This window comes from Phocoena sinus, chromosome 17, assembly GCF_008692025.1.
Source record: "Phocoena sinus isolate mPhoSin1 chromosome 17, mPhoSin1.pri, whole genome shotgun sequence".
Lineage (NCBI taxonomy): Eukaryota > Metazoa > Chordata > Mammalia > Artiodactyla > Phocoenidae > Phocoena > Phocoena sinus.
In genome coordinates, this window is record NC_045779.1 from 76,592,903 (window position 1) to 76,613,327 (window position 20,425).

Consider the following 20,425-nt stretch of genomic DNA (forward strand, 5'->3'; position numbering starts at 1 on the left):
CGCACAGGCTCAGTAGTTGTGGCATGTGGGCTCAGTAGTTGTGACTCGTGGGCTCAGTAGTTGTGACTCGTGGGCCTAGTTGCTCCTCAGCATGTGGGATCTTCCCAGACCAGGGCTCGAACCCGTGTCCCCTGCACTGGCGAGCGGATTCTCAACCACTGCGCCACCAGGGAAGCCCCTTGAGGCTGATTTTTTTTGGCCGTACCGTGCGACTTGCGGGATCTTAGTTTCCTGACGAGGGGTTGAACCCGGGCCCTAGCAGTGAAAGCGCCAAGTCCTAACCACTGCATCGCCAGGGAATTCCCACTGTAGCTGATTTTATACAAAATAGTTTATACCTCTTAATCTCCTACCCTTGTATTGCTCCTCTCCACTGTTAACCACTAGTTTGTCCTCTATATCTGAGTCTTTTCATTATATGCACTAGTTTGTAAGTGATACTATACAATATTTGTCTTTCTGACTTATTCACTTAGCATAATAACCTCCAAGCCCATCCATGTTGCTGCAAATGACAAAACTCCATTTTTTATGGCTAAGTAGTATTCCATTGTATATATACACCACAGCTTCTTTATCCATTCATCTGCTGATGAACTTGGGTTGCTTCCATATCTTGGCAATTATAAATAATGCTGCTATGAACACTGGAGTGCATGTATCTTTTCAAGTTAATGTTTCTGGTTTTTTTTGGATATATGCCCAGGAGTGGGATTGCTAAATCATATGGTAGCTCTATTTTTAGTTTTTTGAGACCTCCATACTGTTTTCCACAGTGGCTGCACCAATTTACATCCCCAGCAGTGTACAAGGGTTCCCCTTTCTCCACATCCTCACCAACATTTGTTATTTGCGTTCTTTTCGATAATGGCCATTCTGACCAGTGTGAGGTGATATCTTACTGGGCTTTTGATTTGCATTTCTCTGATGATTAGCCATGTTGAGCATCTTTTCATGTGTCTGTTGGCCATCTGTATTTCCTCTTTGGAAAAATGTCTATTCAGGTCTTCTGCTCATTTTTAAATTGGGTTGCTTTGTTTTTTCTGACATTGAGTTGTATGAGCTGTTCATATATTTTGTATATTAACCCCATATCGGTCATATCACCTGCAAATATTTTCTCCCATTCAGTAGGTTGTCTTTCATTTTGTCAATGGTTTCCTTTGCTGTGCAAAAGCTTTTAAGTTTAAATTGGTCCCATTTCTTTATATTTGCTTTTATTTCCTTTGCTTTAGGAGGCAGATCAAAAAAATATTGCTATGATTTATGTCAAAGAGTGTTCTGCCTATGTTTTCCTCTAAGAGTTTTATGGTTTCTGGTGTTATATTTAGGTCTCTTAAAAATCTTTAAAAACTTAAAAAATTTTTTTGTTTCCGATCTTAAAGTCTTTAATCCATTTTCAGTTTATTTTTGCATATGGTGTTGGAGAATGTTCTAATTTCATTCTTTGCGTGTAGCTATCCAGTTGTCCCAGCACCACTTACTGAAGAGACTGTCTTTTCTCCATTGTATATTCTTGCCTCCTCTGTCATACCTTAATTGATCATAAGCGCGTGGGTTTATTTCCGGGCTCTCTATTCTGTTCCATTGATCTATATGTCTGTTTTCGTGCCAGTACCTTACTGTTTTGATTACTATAGCTTTGTAGTATAGTCTGAGGTCAGAGAGAGTAATTCTTTCAGCTCTGTTCTTCTTTCTCAAGATTGTTGTGGCTATTTGGGTTCTTTTGTGTTTTCATACAGATTTTAAAATTATTTGTTCTAGTTTTATAAAACAAGCTATTAGTATTTTGATAGGGATTGCACTGAATCTGTAGATTGCCTTGGGTAGTATGGTCATTTTAACAATGTTACTGCTTCCAATCCAAGAACACAGTATATCTTTCCATCCGTTTGTGTTCTCTTCAATTTCTTTCATCAGTGTCTTCTAGTTTTCCGAGAACAGGGCTTTTACTTCTCTAGGTAGGTTTAATCCTAGGTATTTTATTCTTTTTGATGCGATGGTAAATGGGATTGTTTCCTTAACAGGAAACAATGAACAATAGTTCATTCTTAATCTACAGAAATGTAACAGATTTCTGTATATTAATTTTGTATCCTGTAACTTTACCGAATTCACTGATGAGCTCTAGTAGTTTTCTGGTGGCATTTTTAGAATTTTCTATGTAAGTATCATGTCATCTGCAAACAGTGACAGTTTTACTTCTTCCTTTCCAATTTGGATTCCTTTTATTTCTTTTCCTTGTCTGATTGCTGTGGCTAGGACTTCCAATACTATGTTGAATAAAAGTGATGAGAGTCAGCATCCTTGTCTTGTTCCTGATCTTAGAAGGAATGCTTTCAGCTACATGTCATCTTTCCAATATAAAGAGTGAGCACTGCATGTGGAGATGTTAACTGGGGAACAGTGTGATTTTGCACTTGTGGACTAAGGAATGCCTAATATTCTGTCTGCAGAGCCCATTGTGCCAGCATATCTTATGGGAAATGCCAAACCTTCACATGCTGGCAACTGAACACATCTTCTAGGGGCCAGATCTTATGGGGAGCTGGATTTTAGAGCACAGACTAGGGAAAACTATGCATCTCGGAGCTGGATGACGACACAGTCTAATGTATGTATGTATGTGTGTCTAGAAATGAAATGGTTTATTTCTACTCATAAATCTTATTAGGGTGGATGGAGATTTATCTCCCTAAGTCCGTTACCCAGCAAGTGCACGTTTCCCCTTTTTACTGGGGATTTAAGTTTTAAAGAAATCTGTATTTATTTTAACCAGATATCTGCTAATGGAAATCATAACAGTTTTAAATACTCTCCCCTGAAGACCAGGGATTATTTCTAGCAGGCTTTAAATATATTTGGAATAATGATAATAAGCTAGGTCTTTAAATATATTTGGAATAATGATAATAAGCTAGGTCTTTAAAGAGAATTTCAGGCATTTCCCCCTACAACACCCAGCAGAAAAAAATCTTGCTTGAACAAGTTTTCTGTGACTGACTGTGGAAACTTTCATAAAACACGAAACAAGAGTATAAAAATTTAGCAGATGACAACTTGCTGTAGCAACAATTTGTGTACGTATTTCTTTAGGACACAGAGAGTTCACCTTACTATTGAAAAGAGTGTATTAGTAATGGGGTAGAAATTTTTCTACCTAAATATGCATGTTGGGCTGCGTACTTTAAGTTTTAATAATCTTGGCTAAAACGTTGATTTTAGTTATAGAATGAATTATTGTGTTCCATACGACAAATGCTAGTAAGCTTGGATATCCCAGGACACAAAGTGGTCCAGATCCTGATGAGAACGTGGGCAGCTGCTTACCGGGCCCTGAGGACCTCCATCCTCCCTGTCGATGCTGCCTCGAGAGAGCCGCACGTCAGGTTTCTAGAGAAACAAAAGCAAACCGAACAGTTTCATTCTTGGTTTGAAAATCACTGACATATTTCTGTACTAAGTTTCTTCCTTTTGTAACACAATTGTCCTCTGAACAAGAAGAGTTAAAAGTTCCCCAGTTTCACAAAAATTCTCAAAGCCCAGTGGTGACAAGCCCAGGTCAGCTGCCCCAGCAAAGCCCCTTTCTCCGCACATGTGTATAGCTAACAGGACTGGCACCTGTGCCCTGACCCCATATGACACATGAAGATGTGCACTCCACCTCTCTTCCTAGCAGCAAAGCGAGTTTTCTTCACCTAGAAAATCCCCACCCCAGGAGGAGGCACCAATGCCCGCTTCCTGGCACGTTAAGGCTTATATGTACTTGGCTGTCTTGCCAAAGCAGCAAATGGTCCAGTGACAAGTTTTCCCCCGGCACTGCATCCAGAATACAGAAACCAAACAGAGAAGTCTTGACTTAATTTAAGTAAGAGTAAATGAATTTCACTAACATAAGATTAACAAAGTAGGCCACATGCTGTCAAGGTGTGGAGCTTGGTAGGTTTTCGCCTCGTGAAAGCAATGCTGTGAGGTGGCCCCAGCCTGCCCCACGATGGCATGGATTTCACGGAGTCCCCAGGCAGCCACACTGACTCCTGCCCCCTGCCCCCACCAGGCACACTGGCTGACCGTTCATCTCTTAGTCTCTGTCAGTCTGCTGTATCTTACAGACCCTCTATTTGGCAGAGATCAGGCAGTCACAACTTCCTTGTTAGACAAAGAACGTCTTGACATCTGATGCGTCGTACTTCCTACACCTGAGGAGGGCCCAATGCTGAGGACACCAACCGCAAGCACCTGTTGGGGGTGTTGATGGAGAAACGAGCTTCGTCTCTTTCTTTTAAATGTGTGTTTTCAAAAGTGAAACCATGTCATATAATTTCATAACCTTCATATAATATTATATAGTGGAAATTGGTAAAAACGTTAGAATACTGTATAATATTCCAGAGCATGAATGTTGTCACACACAGAGAAAGGTGGAAACAGCCTGGGCTCTGGCAGTAGCCATCGGGGTTCAGGTCAGCCTCCCGCCCTTGCCAGCTGTGTGACCCAGGCCTCAACTTCTTCATCTCTAAGATGGGGCGATAACAGCACCTGCCATGCACTACCCCAATCCTTGTCAGGATTAAACGAGTTAATATTGGCAAAGTACTGAGTCACTGCCACGTACGTGTCAAGTAGAATAAACAGTTATCCTGCTGTTTGTTGAACATTTGGGCCATTTTCAAAATTTCAACTGTATAAATAGGCTGTGGGTAAACATCTTTGTACACAAATCTTTGACTAAATTCCTGATTAGTTCCTGGGGACAGATTTCTAAGAACTGAATTACTGAGTCACAGGGTTTAAACATTTGAAAAATTGAGCGTATCAGCTGCCAAACTGGTCCTGCCTTGGTCCGCGATGGACTGTGCCCCAGCACTGCTGGACTTCACTTAAAACTTGCAGCCAATCAATAAACAAAATGCCACCTGTTGCAATCTGCCCCTCCCCCTTCCTTAAGTAGTAGAACGTCTCTGTTTCTCCTCTCACAGATGCTAAGCTGCCTTGGACAAGGTTCACCTCTCCTAACCCATTTCCTCACCCACACAGTTATTATAAGGATTAAGTAAGTGCTTGGCACAGAGATGTGCACATATGAGATGGTTAGTAGATATGTGCTGAAGGAATGCATTAATAAAAATGCAAACGAGAAGAGATTTTACGGAGGAGGAACGTGAAGCTTAGAAAGGCAGAACCGGTTGCTACAGGCGACACGAGCTGGATTCAATCAGGCAACAAATATTTAGTGAGTATCCTCTGTGTGCGGAAAATATTTTACTTAGGTTTTTACTTAAACAAAAGCTGTTCATATATTGTTTGCTTATAGAGTAAGGTGCTGGGTTTCATGTATTTACATGAATTATCTATTTTTACTTTCATATAAAATACATGAAATGGCTTATTTTTCTTTATGCACAACAACTCCCCAATGATATACTTTTCCAAAGACAGAGTTTCAATCTTTTTTTTTTTTTTTTTTTTGTGGTACACGGGCCTCTCACTGTTGTGGCCTCTCCCGTTGCGGAGCACAGGCTCCGGACGCACAGGCTCAGGCCATGGTTCACAGGCCCAGGCGCTCCGCGGCATGTGGGATCTTCCCGGACCGGGGCACGAACCCGTGTCCCCTGCATCGGCAGGCGGCCTCTCAACCACGGCGCCACCAGGGAAGCCCCAGCGTTTCGATCTTAAAGGAGGCCTATCTATGTAAAGTCCACTTGTGTTCCATGAATAGAAATATTTAAGCATTTTCCTGATATAGTCGACAGAGCCTGTCTGCATAAAAGTGTCATGCTGGGAACTAAAGAGCAATCTAGCCAAAGACAGCCTGTCAAAAAGAAGAGATTCTATTATTGTTTCTGCTACTGGGTGAAGCTAAATTCTCCTGTTTTCCCCTTACAGAATATTCTAGATCTCTAGCCCTCTGGGGCCCTCAACCAGCTGCCCCAGGGCCCAGCCCCTCTTATCAGCAGGCTGGCAGCCACTGGACAAGGCAGGGCCAGGCAGCCAAAAGGGTTGGGCCAGCCTCACCTACCAGCTGCCCACGGTAGCTGGCCCAGCCACAGCAGAAGGACCCACACGACCCACACATGGGACAAAAGCATACAGCTCTGGTGACCAAAGGGGAGGGTGTGCTGGGTTCCATAGGATGTCTCTTACATAAGGCCACTTCTCCAAGATTGAAAAAATGTAACTGACCCTTCCTAATACACAGAGGTAAACACAGAGAGTTAGGCAAAATGAGGAGACAGAGGAATTCCAAATAAAAGAATAAGACAAAACCCCAGAAGAAGAACTAAGCAAAGTGGAGATATGCAATCTACCGAAGAAAGAGTGCAAGGTAATGATCATAAAGACAGTCAACAAACTTGGGAGAAGAATGGGTGAACACAGTGAGAGTTTAACAAAGAGTTAGAAAATACAAAGAAGCACCCAACAGAGCTGAAGAATACAATAACTGAAAAAATACACTAGAAGGAATCAACAGTAGACTGGATACAGAGGAATGGGGAACAGATCAGTGAACTGGAAGGCAGAGTGGTGGAAATCATCCAAGATAAACAGAAAAAAGAAAAAAAAAAAAAAAAGAGGACAGTTTGAGACCTCTGGGACAACATCAAGCATACTAACATTCAAATTATAGGGGTCCCAAAAGGAGAAAAGAGAAAGGGGTGGAGACCTTATTTGAAAAATATCACAGCTGAAAACTTCCCTAACAAGGGAAGGGAACGAGACATCCAAGTCGAAGTACAGAGAATCCCAAACAAGATGAACCCAAAGAGGTCCACACTAGACACATAATTAAAATGGCAAAAACTAAAGATAAAGAGAGAATCTTAAAACCAGTAAGAGAGAAGCAACTTGTTACGTACAAGAGAACTGCCATAAGACTATCAGTTGACTTTTCAACAGAAACTTTGCAGAGGCCAGAAGGAGTGGAACCATACATTCAAAATAATGAAAGGAAAACACCTACAACCAAGAATACTCTACCCAGCAAGGCTATCATTCAGCTTTGAAGGAGAGATAAAGAGTTTAACAGACAAGCAAAAGTTACGTAAAAGAGTTCAGCACCACAAAACTGGCTTTACAAGAAATGTTAAAGGGACTTCTCTAATCAAAAAAGAAAAGACCACAACTATAAATATACAAATTATGAAAGGAATTCCCTGGTGGCACAGTGGTTAAGAATCCGCCTGCCAATGCAGGGGACACGGGTTTGAGCCCTGGTCCAGGAAGATCCCCATGGAGCAACTAAGCCCACGTGGCACAACTACCGAGCCTGCGCTCTAGAGCCCATGAGCCACAACTACTGAGCCCACGTGTCACAACTACTGAAGCCTGAGTGCCTAGAGCCCATGCTCCGCGACAAGAGAAGCCACCACAGTGAGCCTGCGCACTGCAAGGAAGAATAGCTTCCACTTGCCTCAACTAGAGAAAGCCCGCGCAACAACGAAGACCCAATGCAGCCAAAAAAATAAATAAATAAAAGTAATAAAGTTTCCTTAAAAAAAAAAGTATTAAAACAAACAAACAGGGGCTTCCCTGGTGGCGCTGTGGTTGAGAGTCCGCCTGCCGACGCAGGGGACACAGGTTCGTGCCCCGGTCCAGGAAGACCCCACGTGCCGCGGAGCAGCTAGGCCCGTGAGCTATGGCCACTGAGCCTGTGCGTCCAGAGCCTGTGCTCCGCAACGGGAGAGGCCACAACAGTGACAGGCCCGCGTACTGCAAAAAAATAAATTAATTAAAAAAAAAAATAGAACTATCATATAATCCAATAATTCTAGTTCCAGGTATTTTTCTGAAGAAAACCAAAAAACTGCTTTGAAAAGATATATGCACCCCTACGTTCACTGCAGCATTATTTACAATAGCCAAGATATGGAAGCAACCTAAGTTCCCACTTATAGAGGAATGGATAAAGAAGGTGTGGTACATATACACACAATGGAATATTAGCTGGCCGTAAAAAAGAATGAAATCTTGCCATTTGCAACAACACAGAGGGTATCATGCAAAGTGAAGTCAGTCAATCGGAGAAAGACAAATACTGTATGATTTCACTTATATGTAGAATCTAAAAAAAACAAAAAACAAATAACCTCCCCAAAACCAAATGAACAAACAGAACAGAAACGGACTCACAGGTACAGAGAACAGGTGGTTGCCAGAGGGGAGGGGTGGGGGGGATGAGTGAAATAGGTGAGGGAGATTAAGAGGGACAAACTTCCAGTTATAAAATAAATGGGTCAATGAGATGTAATGTACAGTGTGGGGAATGGATTGGCTAATACTGTAATAACTTTGTATGGTGACAGATGTAACTAGACCTACACTGATGATCATTCTGTAATATATAAAAATATTGAATTACTATGTCGTACACCTGAAACTAATATAATATTCTAAGTCAATTACACTTCAAAATAAAATATTCTGGATCTGAAGATCGTAATACTAAAGACAAAAAGGAGGCAAAGGCAATTTCTATTTAAAATCTTACAGAAATGGATAACAGACATAAAGAACGTCTGGGCCTATCTGATTATTTTCCCCGTCAGGTATGCATTTTCTTTCTTTTTTTCAAATTCAGGTATAACTTGTATACAACAAAGCCCACAGTTCTTAAGTGTAAAGGTCAGTACCCCTGCCTAACACGCCACCCCAATCAAGACACAGAGCAGATAACCCGCAGGCTGCAGTTCACCAAAGGGACCCCTCCTCTGACTTCCAGCCCAGACGACTGTTTCTGAACTTCTTACAACTGGGTCCTGTAAGAAGCACTCGTGTGTGTCTGACATCTTTTGTGAACACGGTGTCTAAGATTCAGCCCTGTGGTTGTGTGTAGTAGTTTGCTCGTTCTTACTGTTGTGCAACATGCCCTTGTTGCATCCGTTCTGCTGTTAACGGGCAGGTGGGTTATCTCCAGTTCTTTTCCGTGTGGGCATGCGTATTCCCTTCTCTTAGGCAACAGATGGGGGCTGAAGGTGCTGCTTTCAGTTTTGGGAACACAGTAACCAACCGTTCAGGCTTGATCTCTAGTTCCATGTTGCTATCACTCTAGAAAACTTCAAACCTAAGGCTTTCAACTCAAAGTCCTTTCCCCTTGCACTACACATTGTCTTCAAATCTGGACTGTGGAATACACATGGGAGGGATGTGGCCTGGCTGAGAGCAGAGTCCCCGTCTTGGACTCTCTGACCCCGTCTTGATGTTCACCTTTCATTCCTGCTGACTGGTTCTGCTGCGAGAGGGAAAACAGCTCAGACATTCATTTCCTTTCTCAGGACACAAAGCAGGCTTTATATACTCAAAACTTTCTCATTTTAAAATTAAAATCCTATCTTCAGCACAGCCCTGCATTAGAAAATGACTGTGTGCATGGCAATAAAAATAAACAAGTAACACAGTTACTCTCTCTTTAAGCAGCACCCAATAGGAAAGAAAGTCCTCTCAATGGACTGAGGTTCTAGTCAAGGCTGCCAGCTCTCTCTCTGGCCAGTTTGCAAGAGAGCTTTTACAGCCGTGGATTCACAGGCACAGAGGCAACTCAGAAACCACTCGGGCTGCACTGAGATCACAGAAGGGGGTGGGGACACCACAAAGACCCTGCGCTGTAGGTCACAGCTGTGTGCCCCAGGGCAAGAGCCTGCCTTATGTGTGCTGATGGAGGGATGCTCGACTCGACTCTCCAAAGTGCTCGATAAAAAAGTAACCTCATACAATGATGTACGTCCTAAAACAGGAGGCTTCAATAAATAGCTATCGATTCTGATCTGTCAGAAAAAATCTGGGAATCGCTACTGACAAAGCAACTTTAATTTTTCCAGTAAGAACATGACTCTTCCACCCGAGTACAAGCTGACCTCACAGAAGGGAGCGGCAGGGCTGCTCCCAGCACAGTCCGAGGACCAGGGCGGGTCAGGAATGATTTGCTGTTACCAGGTCGTGATGAGACAGAAACAGAGGATGAGCATCTTTAGAAATTTCTAGAGCAATCTGAAATAGTAATTTTTAGGTCTGTTGGAGCTCATAATAAAAGTCTGTATACCTTTTAAAAAATTTCCTTTTTCTAGTAACTGCTTCTTATTTTATTTCACTAGAGTATCAGGTCTACAGTGGTTTAGGAAAAAAAAATAGAAACAGGTCCTCCTTCACTGACAGCTTGAGAAGCCTGCACTGGGAAGCACCTGGGCCTAAAAGGCTCCATGTCCTGCATGCAGATTCTGCCTCCTCGGGGAAACGTGGCGGCCAGACACAGCCAGGGCCTTGTTAGCCAGCTGCTAAAAACAGCCTACCTAAGGGAGCTCTAACAACAGCAAAAATGAATTAAGGGGGAAAAAAAACCCCAAAAAACAAGCAACGAATTAAAGGTTCACTGATAACAAATAAATCCAGTGAAAGGGTGTCCAGCTCCCGCGTGATACCAGCGACGCTCCTTTGCAGAATGCCTTCGACACTGGCTAAAATCTCTCACCCCATCTATTACACTCATCTCGGGTTGGGAGCCGCCTGCATGTATTCTGGGCGATGTGTACGATCTAGGATTCTAGATTCTCATCAATGTAGCGCTCCTGGCTGCTACAGAGAACAAACTGAATGAGAGATTAAAAGCCCTTGGAAAAATTAATGGTGTATTCCCTATCCCTTCCACTGTCTACGCGTTATACATTTAATCCTCCACTCAACCCTACAGAAAAGCACTCTCGCATTTTACAGAGGAAATTATAATTATCTTACAGATTAACAAATCACAGCAGAGAGAGGTTAAACAACTTACGTAGGGCCGCGGTAACTAGGATTTTGAAGCTTTCCCTAGCTGACCCCAGCGCCTAGGCTCCTGCACTCGGTGTGCCCTCACCCTGGCATGTTCTTCAGCTGCTCAGCCTGCCCTGATGGCCCTGCATGCTGGGCCTCCCCTGCGCTCCGTCCGCTCTGTCACAACCAGGGCTGACCTAGAGGGGCTGCGTCTCAAGGACAGGAAGGATGGAGGGCCCCAGGTGGTCATCCTGTGGCGGTCACTGGGAGGTTTTAAGTCAGAGAAGGCCAGGATCAGACCCGAGGTGTAGAAATGTCACCACGGCTGCGGCACGAAACACAGCTTGGAGGGGACAGGATCTCAGAGATGCCATGTACGACGCCTCAGCCTTGACATTTACTTGCCCTCACCTCCTCACCTTCCCTCCCCTGGCAGCGGCGCTGTGGCTCGCTCACCCAGTTGCTCACGCCGAGGCTGGGCCCGTCCTGACGGCTCACTTGCTCTCAGCCCCCCACCTACACCGGCTGCCTGACCAACGGCCAACGCAGATGGGGCAGGGATTATTCGACTGAGGACATCAACACTGTTCTGATCTTGAAACCATTAACAATGAATAATAAATCACTCTTGCTTATGAAGATCGACAGGAAATTCTAATAAAACATCACAAACAAAAGACACCAGGACCTTCAAAGGATCATCAACCACGACTTAGTGGGGACTTCTCTCTGGAATGAGGGTCCAGCATAAAACCAAGCAAAATGCTTCACATAATTCATCACGTTAAGCCTTTTAAAAGCTTTAAAAAGGTTAGTTTAAAAATAGAGAGCCAGCATTATACTTAATGGAGAAAACTATTACGGACATTATCTTTAAAAATAAAAGCAGGATGGGCTTCCCTGGTGGCGCAGTGGTTGAGAGTCTGCCTGCTAATGCAGGAGACAGGGATTCGAGCCCTGGTCTGGGAAGATCCCACATGCCGCGGAGCAACTAGGCCCGTGAGCCACAACTGCTGAGCCTGAGCATCTGGAGCCTGTGCCCCACAACAAGAGAGGCCGCGACAGTGAGAAGCCCGCGCATCGCGATGAAGAGTGGCCCCCGCTTGCCACAACTAGAGAAAGCCCTCGCACAGAAACGAAGACCCAACACAGCCAAAAATAAATAAATACACAAATGTGGGGTTTAAAAAAATAAAGCAGGCAAGAACCTGTTTAATACAAAGTTGGCAAGAGATGCTTCAGGGCCAATATGAGATACATAACTGAAAATGGAGAAAGAAAATGTTTTTTAAAAAGTGATAACCGTGCATGGATAGAAAAAATCCAAGGAAATCAGTCAGAAAAAATTTCATGTGGTAAGTATTGTTACATACAAGATAATTTCCTAAAATTCATATGCATATACGGAAATAACAACTAAAAAGTTCAATGAAAATGAGATACCATTATCAGTGATGGGAAGCTCTAAATGAATGGGCAGTAATTTAATAAGGGAAGATATGGACTTAGAGAAAATTAAAAAGTTACATGGGAGAAATAAAAGGGATCAGGAACAAATGGAAATGTCCCAGGCTGAGGAGACAGGTACACTGAGGCTGTCACAGGACACAGCACTGACTGGACTCCCCGGGGGGAGTTCATTATACGACTTCATTAGTGGATTTTCAACGTGGCACGGAAGCCATCTGGAGTGACAGAAATGTCACACGTATGGAGAATGGGTTATATGGACTTAATGTATTTATCAAAACTCACCAAAATGTACGCTTAAGACCTGCGCAGTCCACTGTATGTAAATTATCTCAATTAAAAGGAACAACCCCTACGGCAGATGAGCCGGCAGTGTCTGGAGCCTCTGATGCAGAGTACCTGACATCACTGGGAAGATGGAGCCTGGGCCTGGGCCCATCACCTTCCCCACCAGCAAGCTCTTCCCAAGGCATGAGCATACTTCCTGAGCCTGTCTGCCCTGCAAATTCCAAGCTATCTCGAGGCCTGGGCGCCAACATCATCCCGACCCCGAGTGGCACCCCCAGGCCCCCCTCCTGCTCTCGCCGCCGGCTGCGCTCTGTCAGAGCAGCTCGCAGCCGCGGCCTCCTCCACCCTCGGCGATCATACACCAGACACTGGTATTTACGTATACTAACTCGAGTTTGAAGAGTTTGTAACACTGCCTTTTTAAAATACAAATCAATGCGGGAAAGTAGGCTATCTGGACAAAAGGTTAAAAGGTAGGGCTAGGGAACAGCAGCTGTATTCTTGGAACTGATATAATATCCAAACAGATTTGCTCAGATTAGTATAGTAAATAATAATAACCAATTTTTGCCGCTTGCCTTATAATCTCAAGATACGCTTTGATTTAAATAATTTAGAATTTTGATTTGATGAAACTTTTGTTCAAAAGTGAATGGTTCACAGCGCCCAGCGGTATTTCGTATACGTTACAGTAAATGCACACGCAGAGGAGCACTAGGCCGTGGGAGTGCCGAGCTGTGTGCAGCCGGGCACTCCGGCTGGCAGAGTGGCGGGCACCAAAGACCCCGGCTCGGCCAACGCTACCCAGTGGTCTCGGGCAATTTCCTCATCTCTAACACGAGGGTAATAAAGGGTAGGTATACTGTCCTTTATTCTCGTTTCCAAAATCTAAAATGTACTAAAAGACTGGTAAGTTTGTTTGTTTTTTTAAGCTTGAAGGAAACTAATTTTGTGGCAAAACCTGACCTGAACTGATGTGAGGGCTGTCTTTACACCTGGTAATGTGAACACCTGTGTTTTGCTCTAAGAGTGTTAGTGCTTTTAACTCTGTATGCTATTGGAATACTTATATAATATACAGCATGTGCGTCATATTTCATTAATTTTCTTTCTTTTTTTTTTTTTTTTTTGGCCGCACTGCAAGGCTTACGGGATCTTAGTTCCCCGACCAGGGATTGAACCTGGTCCCTGGCAGTGAAAGCGCTGAGACCTAACCACTGGACCGCCAGGGGATTCCCTTCATTAACTTCCTAAAGCAAAAAAATAGTGTAGCACACAGAACCCTCAAAAGTTTCGGATAAAATACTTTGGACCTGTCTCTTCCCCACAGGGTGGTTATAAAGACTGAATGACTTTCTGTATGAGAAATATGTAGGATGGTGACCGACACGTGATAAGTATTTTGTACGATCTTAACCATTAAGCTGTGACAGGGCTGTGTGCATTAGTCCTGTCTGGCAGTTAAATGAGTGTGGGGTGTGTGTGATGTCTGCAGGCCTCAATTTTAAAAGAAAAAGAAAAGAAAGGTGAGAAAGTGCCTCCACCTAATGTGATTTGCTCCCAGGTCCCTGTTCGTGCCAAGATGGCCCTCACTCCCCCTGCAGCGAGGGCAGCGGCCACCCGGATAGGTTAAAACGTGCCTCACCAAACTTGTGCACAGCTTGCTTTGTTTAATTTGAAACTACAGTTTTCAAAAAGAAAGCCCCGTATAAAGAATGAAATCCGGATCACAGGTGATGAACCGCTGTCTCGTAAAACCACTGGTTGTTGATTTAATGTTTCTGTGCCTGTAGGACTCCCAGAGATGCATGAACAGCGTTGTATCCCCTCATCAGTGTCTGGTCCCTCAGCACAGAGGGTGACGTAGAGGTGGCCTCGGGATGTTTATGGTCAAAGCATGAGGGACCAGCTCTGGACTAGCCAGGTATGGGCTTTGCGGAAGCACTCTGAGTCCTGGCTCCGTCCAGGCCTTCTTCTCTTCAGGCTACTTCAGGAAGGCTGAAGTAGCTGCGCAGGGTGACAGGGGAGGGGTCCTAAGGCTGAGGACCACGTGACACACGCAGGCCACTCTGTCACCGCTCCTCTATCCCCAGGGACTTCTGAGGGGCTGTCGACAAGAGTTGTCCCAGGAAGACATTTGCTGCCCACAACCCCAGAGGTATGTGGCAGGAGGTCTGCATCTCTCAGACCTCGAACCAGAGGAGCCCAGGAAGGCAAGCTCGGGGCCCCCGGGCTATCTAGTCATGTGCCTTGCAGTAGCGAGAGGCAGTGTCTTATGTGCAAGCTGACACTTCAGTGGGAGTCGTTTCTGTGTAAACGTGGCAGTAACACAAAACCACAGAAACGGTTCTACATCTGAGCCTGTGATTCTACTACAGACCTCCTAGAAATTTATCCTGAAAAAGTAATTCAAGAAAAGCGAACGACCCACTATTGCAAGTTTTAGGAAGCAGGTGAACAAAGGCTCCTGCTCTGGAACAGATGAGGTTTGCCATCATCTGCAGTAGAGCCAACTCCAGAGGCTTAGGGGTGCAAGAACTTTCTGAGACTCAGTTACCAGAAACCTCTCCTCCTTCTCCAGCCAGCGCTGGTCCTCTTCCATCTCCTGCTGCTGCCGGATCAGCCGCTCCTCCATCAGGTGGGTCGGCAACACCTGCCCGATGCCACGCAGGTCCAGTGTTGCAGAGTCCTGGAGGAGGAGTTAAAAGGTCCACTCTCAGAAGTCTGTGTGTGAGGCTCTTACTTTTTTTTCTGTGTGTCTTTCCAAACAATTAAGCAAAACGGCAAGTGTGGTGGAAGTAGGGTCTCTTCTACTCTGCCGGCGGGAGCAACTTTCTGAGGGTTACAAGTTTAACGTGCGTGAAACAGCTTTAAAAAGCGTACAACGGTTCACTTGCAGGGACCTACTCTAAAGAAGTGATCCAAGATATGGGGCAGAGAATGCATCATTAGTTAGAGCGAAAAAGTGGAAACAATCTGGAAGTAAAATAATGGGAGGAGGATTAAATACGACACACACATATTATAGAGTATAAAGCATGTGTACTCCAAGGAAAAGAGCTTGAAGAGCAGACAACTACAGATGTTCTTGGATTCAAAGAAATGATTTTTAATATTATAGGAGTGGTTCTTGGTTTTACCAAGAAAATTCAGTAAAAATTAACACGGTCTGCAGAGCTGGAGGCTGTCTGTTCCTTGGCCTCATGTAGGGCTCTGCTTTTCAAATGAATGGGCTAATGACGGTAGCATCTCTCCATCGTTTAGTGAAGATTCACAGACCCAGAGAGCGTCTGATCTTAGAATGAGGGCATCTAAATTTGAGAAATCTTAGGATTTAGAAATCCTGTACCTTGGCACAGCCTCATCAGTTAACAGAGCAAAGCCCAAAGAACATCCAATTTACCTCCACGTTGGGCTTGCCACATCGATATCTCCTTGTGGTCTGTGATTCCACGAATCTGTTTGGTCCAAAAGAGATGCCTGGCCTGGGTAGATGCTGCCAGCCACGGCTGTGATTCCATTTGAGCCAGGGTAGCCAGAGACCTGCGGGGTGAGTGAAGCGGCCAGGTCAGGGTCTGACGCAGTACGACTTCTGCACAGTTCTGCTTTCCACGTGAAAGGAAGTAACTGAGATTATAGAGAATAACGTGGCAGCAGAATAACGGCTCCTCAAGCTTGTCCACGCCCTAATCCCTGGGACCTGTGTGAATATGGTAGCTTACACGCCAAAGGGACTGTGCAGATGTGATTATCAATCAGGAATCATTAGGTGGGGAGATTATCCTGGACGATCTGAGTGGACCATACGTGATCATAAGGGTCCCTAAAAATGCAAGAGGGAAGCAGAGGGGAGAGAAAGGGGGTGTGGCTACTGAAGAACAGTCAGAGAGATACTTGGGCTTTGAAGTGGAGGGACGGGCCACGAGCCAAGGAATGCAGGTGCCTCTAGAAGCCGGTAAAGGCGAGGAAACGGACTCTCAACTGCAGCCTCGAGAAAGGCCGTCTGTTATGGCCACAGTCGACAGCTAGTGCAGACAGACGCTAGGGAACCCGAAATTCTTCACTTTGGGGTTCTACACTTACTACAGTGCTGAGCACAGACCACCTCGGACGTAGAAGCAGTGGGCCATAAACACGGTTAAGCCGCCTCTCTACAAGTCCCTTTCCTGCCCAACTCACTACTACTCCACCGGCAAAGAACAAACAAGGCCCCCACATGCCTGTCCTCTAGTGAGCCAGTGTGGATGGTGAGAGAAGGCAGGCCTTCACAGTCTACCAATGATCTCAAAGGCAGAGAAAAACATTTAGCTGGACACGGAGAAAAATTTCAAGGCAGAAGGAAAGTGAGAGGAATTTCTTTACATGGTTCTCCCTCAATCAAGAGAAAAAGAGACAAGGAATCAGTACCTGTCTCCCTAACTCATTAGGCTGGTACTGGGCAGCCAGGCTTGTCAGCTACTTTTTAAAGGAGATAAAGCACAGCCAAATCCATATTCCAAATTCCCTTCAACAAAGATTTCATGCATTTGTTAGGTCTCTAGGCATTGATTTATACCAAAACTCCATACTGACAATATGTAATTACTTAACTTTCAAATAAGATGTACAGGTAGTTCTCACAGTTTATTTGAATGAAAATATTTTAATAAAAAACTCTACTAAACATAAAATGCTGTATCAGCGACTATTTCTGGTCAGAAGGGATATATCACTGCCAGAGAACTTCTAGGAATTTTTACAACAAAGAGATTTCAAATGATCTAAGGCAGTTTCCTATGACACCAACGACGTGCAAGGATCAAATGAGCATTTCAAGCTGAAAAGGCCTACAGGAAATGTCCCATAGCCGTTCTTATTTACAAGGTAAGGAAACGTGGGGCTTGGGAGAGAATCATTCATCTGTTCGATGAAAAAATGAATGTTTTAATTTATAAATATATACAATGTATATTTCCCCACCCCCAATGTGCTGAAGAATAAAATAACACATCTTTTAACAGTAATGATACGGTATACCTGGTAGTGATTGGTCTGTACCATGTGCTGTGGGCTGGGATGAAACCCTTCGCTGGACCTCGGACTAGGATAACCAGGTCTGCTGGGCTGTGAACAAATCAACAGAGCATCACATGAATAAGTATCCCGATATTTTGGTAAATCCGCATTTTATTAAAAAGAATAGAAAAAGATAATTTTTCTATAAGAACTTAGTTGGAAAGAATGATAAAGGGTATCTGTGAGGACATTTCCATGGGGGGTAACAGTCTTTTTCAACACATAATGCTGGGACAACAGGATATCCACATGCGAAAAATGAAGCTAGACCCCCCCCTTCCCCACAACATACATAGAAATTAACTCAAACGTGAGAGCTAAAACGATAAAAACTCTTAGAAGAAAACGCAGGAGTAAATCTTTGTGACCCTCTGGGTTAGGCCATGGTTCTTAGGATGCCGAAAGCTCAGTCAACAAAAGAAAGAGAAGATAAACTGGACTTCATCAAAATTAAAAGTTTTGTGTTGCAAATGACAACATCAAGAAAGTGAAAGACAACCCGTGAATGGAAGAAAGTATCTGCAAATCATCTATCTGATAAGATTCATATCCAGCATATAGAAAGAACTCTTATAACTTCAACAAGAAAGTGGCAAATAATCTAAGTAAACAGTGTGCAAAAGATCTGAGTAGACCCAAAGAAGATCTACCAATGGCCAATAAGCACAGAAGAAGACGCCTCAATACCATTCAGCATCACGCAAATGCAAGCCTGGAGGCTTTCCTTTCTGCTCCTCACCGGCTGGGAGCACCGTGCGTGAACCAGCCGGATTCTATTTCTTCATCTAAAGAACTGGGGTTGACTTGGAGGGACCCTGAAGTCACTTCCAGCTCTAAAATCCTCATTGTTTGACACGTGAATTTAAAGTCAGAGCAAAGAACGGTTAAGTCTGAAATGGAAGATGAAGTCAATAAAGTCTCCTAAACCTGAGGGATTTAACAAAGTGGAAACTCAGGGCTCTCCAGGCGAATAAAGACCAGACTTGAAGGAAATAGACTTGGGGCCCAGGGAAGGAAGGAAAATGCCTCAGTGCCTATGTCGCTTTCCCGTGGACACAGGTGGTCCTGGATGAACACACACTTCACTTTGGCTAAGTTCTGAGTGAGTCTGAGTCTCGAAACAGTGTCACCCCCCTTGGCCTGGAATGCGTGCCGGACAGACTCCTGTCCCGGGTCTCCCGTGTCACCCCTCCCTCTCCCTCCTGACACAGAAGCATATCCCCTGCTCTCCTACAAGCACGTGGACTGCAGCTACCCCTGCACTTGCTCCCGCCCTGCTGTGCGGGCCTGTTAAGCCTCTGAGGGTGGGAAGGCTCCCCAACCCCTTTAGCCCTGTTGCATTTCAGCCCCCAGGTGCAGTCTACTCCAAACTTAACTAAATGTGAGGACGGATCCCCAAGACCCTCCGAAAGAGGGAAGGGCATGAAGGGGGAGTCACGGGCTTTGCTTGTGTGCTAGGGTGGCAATTTTGTTCCATGAAGCCCTTAGGGACTACTCTCCAGATTTATATTTTTAAAGGTTTCACTTGAACAAGTGGTTAAGAAGAGGCAGAAATGTCTGACTATCTCTGTCCTCTGACATTTCAGCGGCAACAGCCGTTTGAAAGGTGTGTGTTAATATGTATGCATTACAATGGTCGTATGGCAAAGGCTTCCTGGAGTCCAAGTATGGGAGGGTGCAGACCCAGGAATTAGGACAGTATTCACAGCTATCTGACAGGTGGACAGTTGTGTCTGCTGGCTTACATTTTGGAGGTGGCAGGTTAAGTAACACAGGCAAAAATAAAAACTTTTACTCAAAAAAAACCACAAAACTTTTACTCAATGTGTCCTACGTGCAGAGCTAGGTGTCGTATGTACAATCTGAGAAGTCTGAGACCAATGGTACAAAGAAGTATTATCACCCCATTTTACAGAGGATAAAACAGAGGCTCAGAGAGGTCAGGTGATGCAAACAGGCTGCACAGCTGGTAATGGCAGAACTGCCTGCCTCCAGAGTCTGCTGTGCTGTGCTGCTACTCTATGACAAGCACACAGTGACTCACCAAATAAAAGGGGAATTACAAAAGGAAAGATCAAAGAACGGCAAAATCTCCACAGAACATCCTCCAGTGGCTCAAATACTTACATGGGTAGCAAACGGTAACACTTGTAAGGTTCCATTTCAAAATAAAGATAACAGATAAAAATATGAAAACATGTCTTACAGAAGACGAAACTACCGCACCAAGAATACCACAAAATGGAACTTTGTTAGCCACCCGCCGCGGAGAGCACGGACGTACTGCTAACAGTTCTGTTTTCCTTCTCTACAAGTACGGACTCAGCGTGGCAGCCAAGAGGGCAGGCCAGGAAATGGCCAGTGCCAGGCCGGGGCAACTTGCCCACTGTGCCTTCAAGAATGAGGTGGGGACAGGGCTGCCACAAAGATCGAATGAGCTGAGCTGGGCTGAGGTATCCAGACGTGTCACCTGCTACTAAGTACAAGGTTTAGCAGGCTGATTGCATCTCCTCCTCAAAGACAGAAACTTGGATTTTCATGAAGCAAATGATGGAGCTGGGGGAGTTTTTGTTGAAAGCCTCCCAAGTGAGGAGGAAGAAAAAGGAAAACCCAACACATCCTACACTCGTGGTCCTCAGCTGGACGGCAGTGCCCCCGATGGGGGCCTAGGGTACCGAGAGGGCGCTCCTGCTGCCTGCAGGGCCCGGCACTGAGGGTGGCAGGCAGGTGGGAGGGACAGCGGGGCTGAACAGCAGGGCCTGTGCCACGTTCAGGTCTTTCTCCACCTTACACAGGTAAAACAACAACAAGGAGCCCTGTAGTCTGAACCGAGAACCAACTCCGTCTGACATACAAACACAAATGGTAT

At 44.7% G+C, this 20,425-nt stretch overlaps 1 protein-coding gene across 1 annotated transcript in view; it reads right to left on the reverse strand.

Moving 5' to 3' along the window:
* The window catches only part of PTK2 (protein tyrosine kinase 2), a 167,526-nt gene that overhangs the window by 14,333 nt on the left and 132,768 nt on the right, over nucleotides 1-20,425 (reverse strand). The window contains 6 exon segments of the mRNA XM_032610452.1: nucleotides 3,331-3,393; nucleotides 15,059-15,190; nucleotides 15,905-15,916; nucleotides 15,918-15,935; nucleotides 15,937-16,044; nucleotides 17,518-17,604. Of these exon segments, the coding sequence (XP_032466343.1) occupies nucleotides 3,331-3,393; nucleotides 15,059-15,190; nucleotides 15,905-15,916; nucleotides 15,918-15,935; nucleotides 15,937-16,044; nucleotides 17,518-17,604 (420 nt within the window).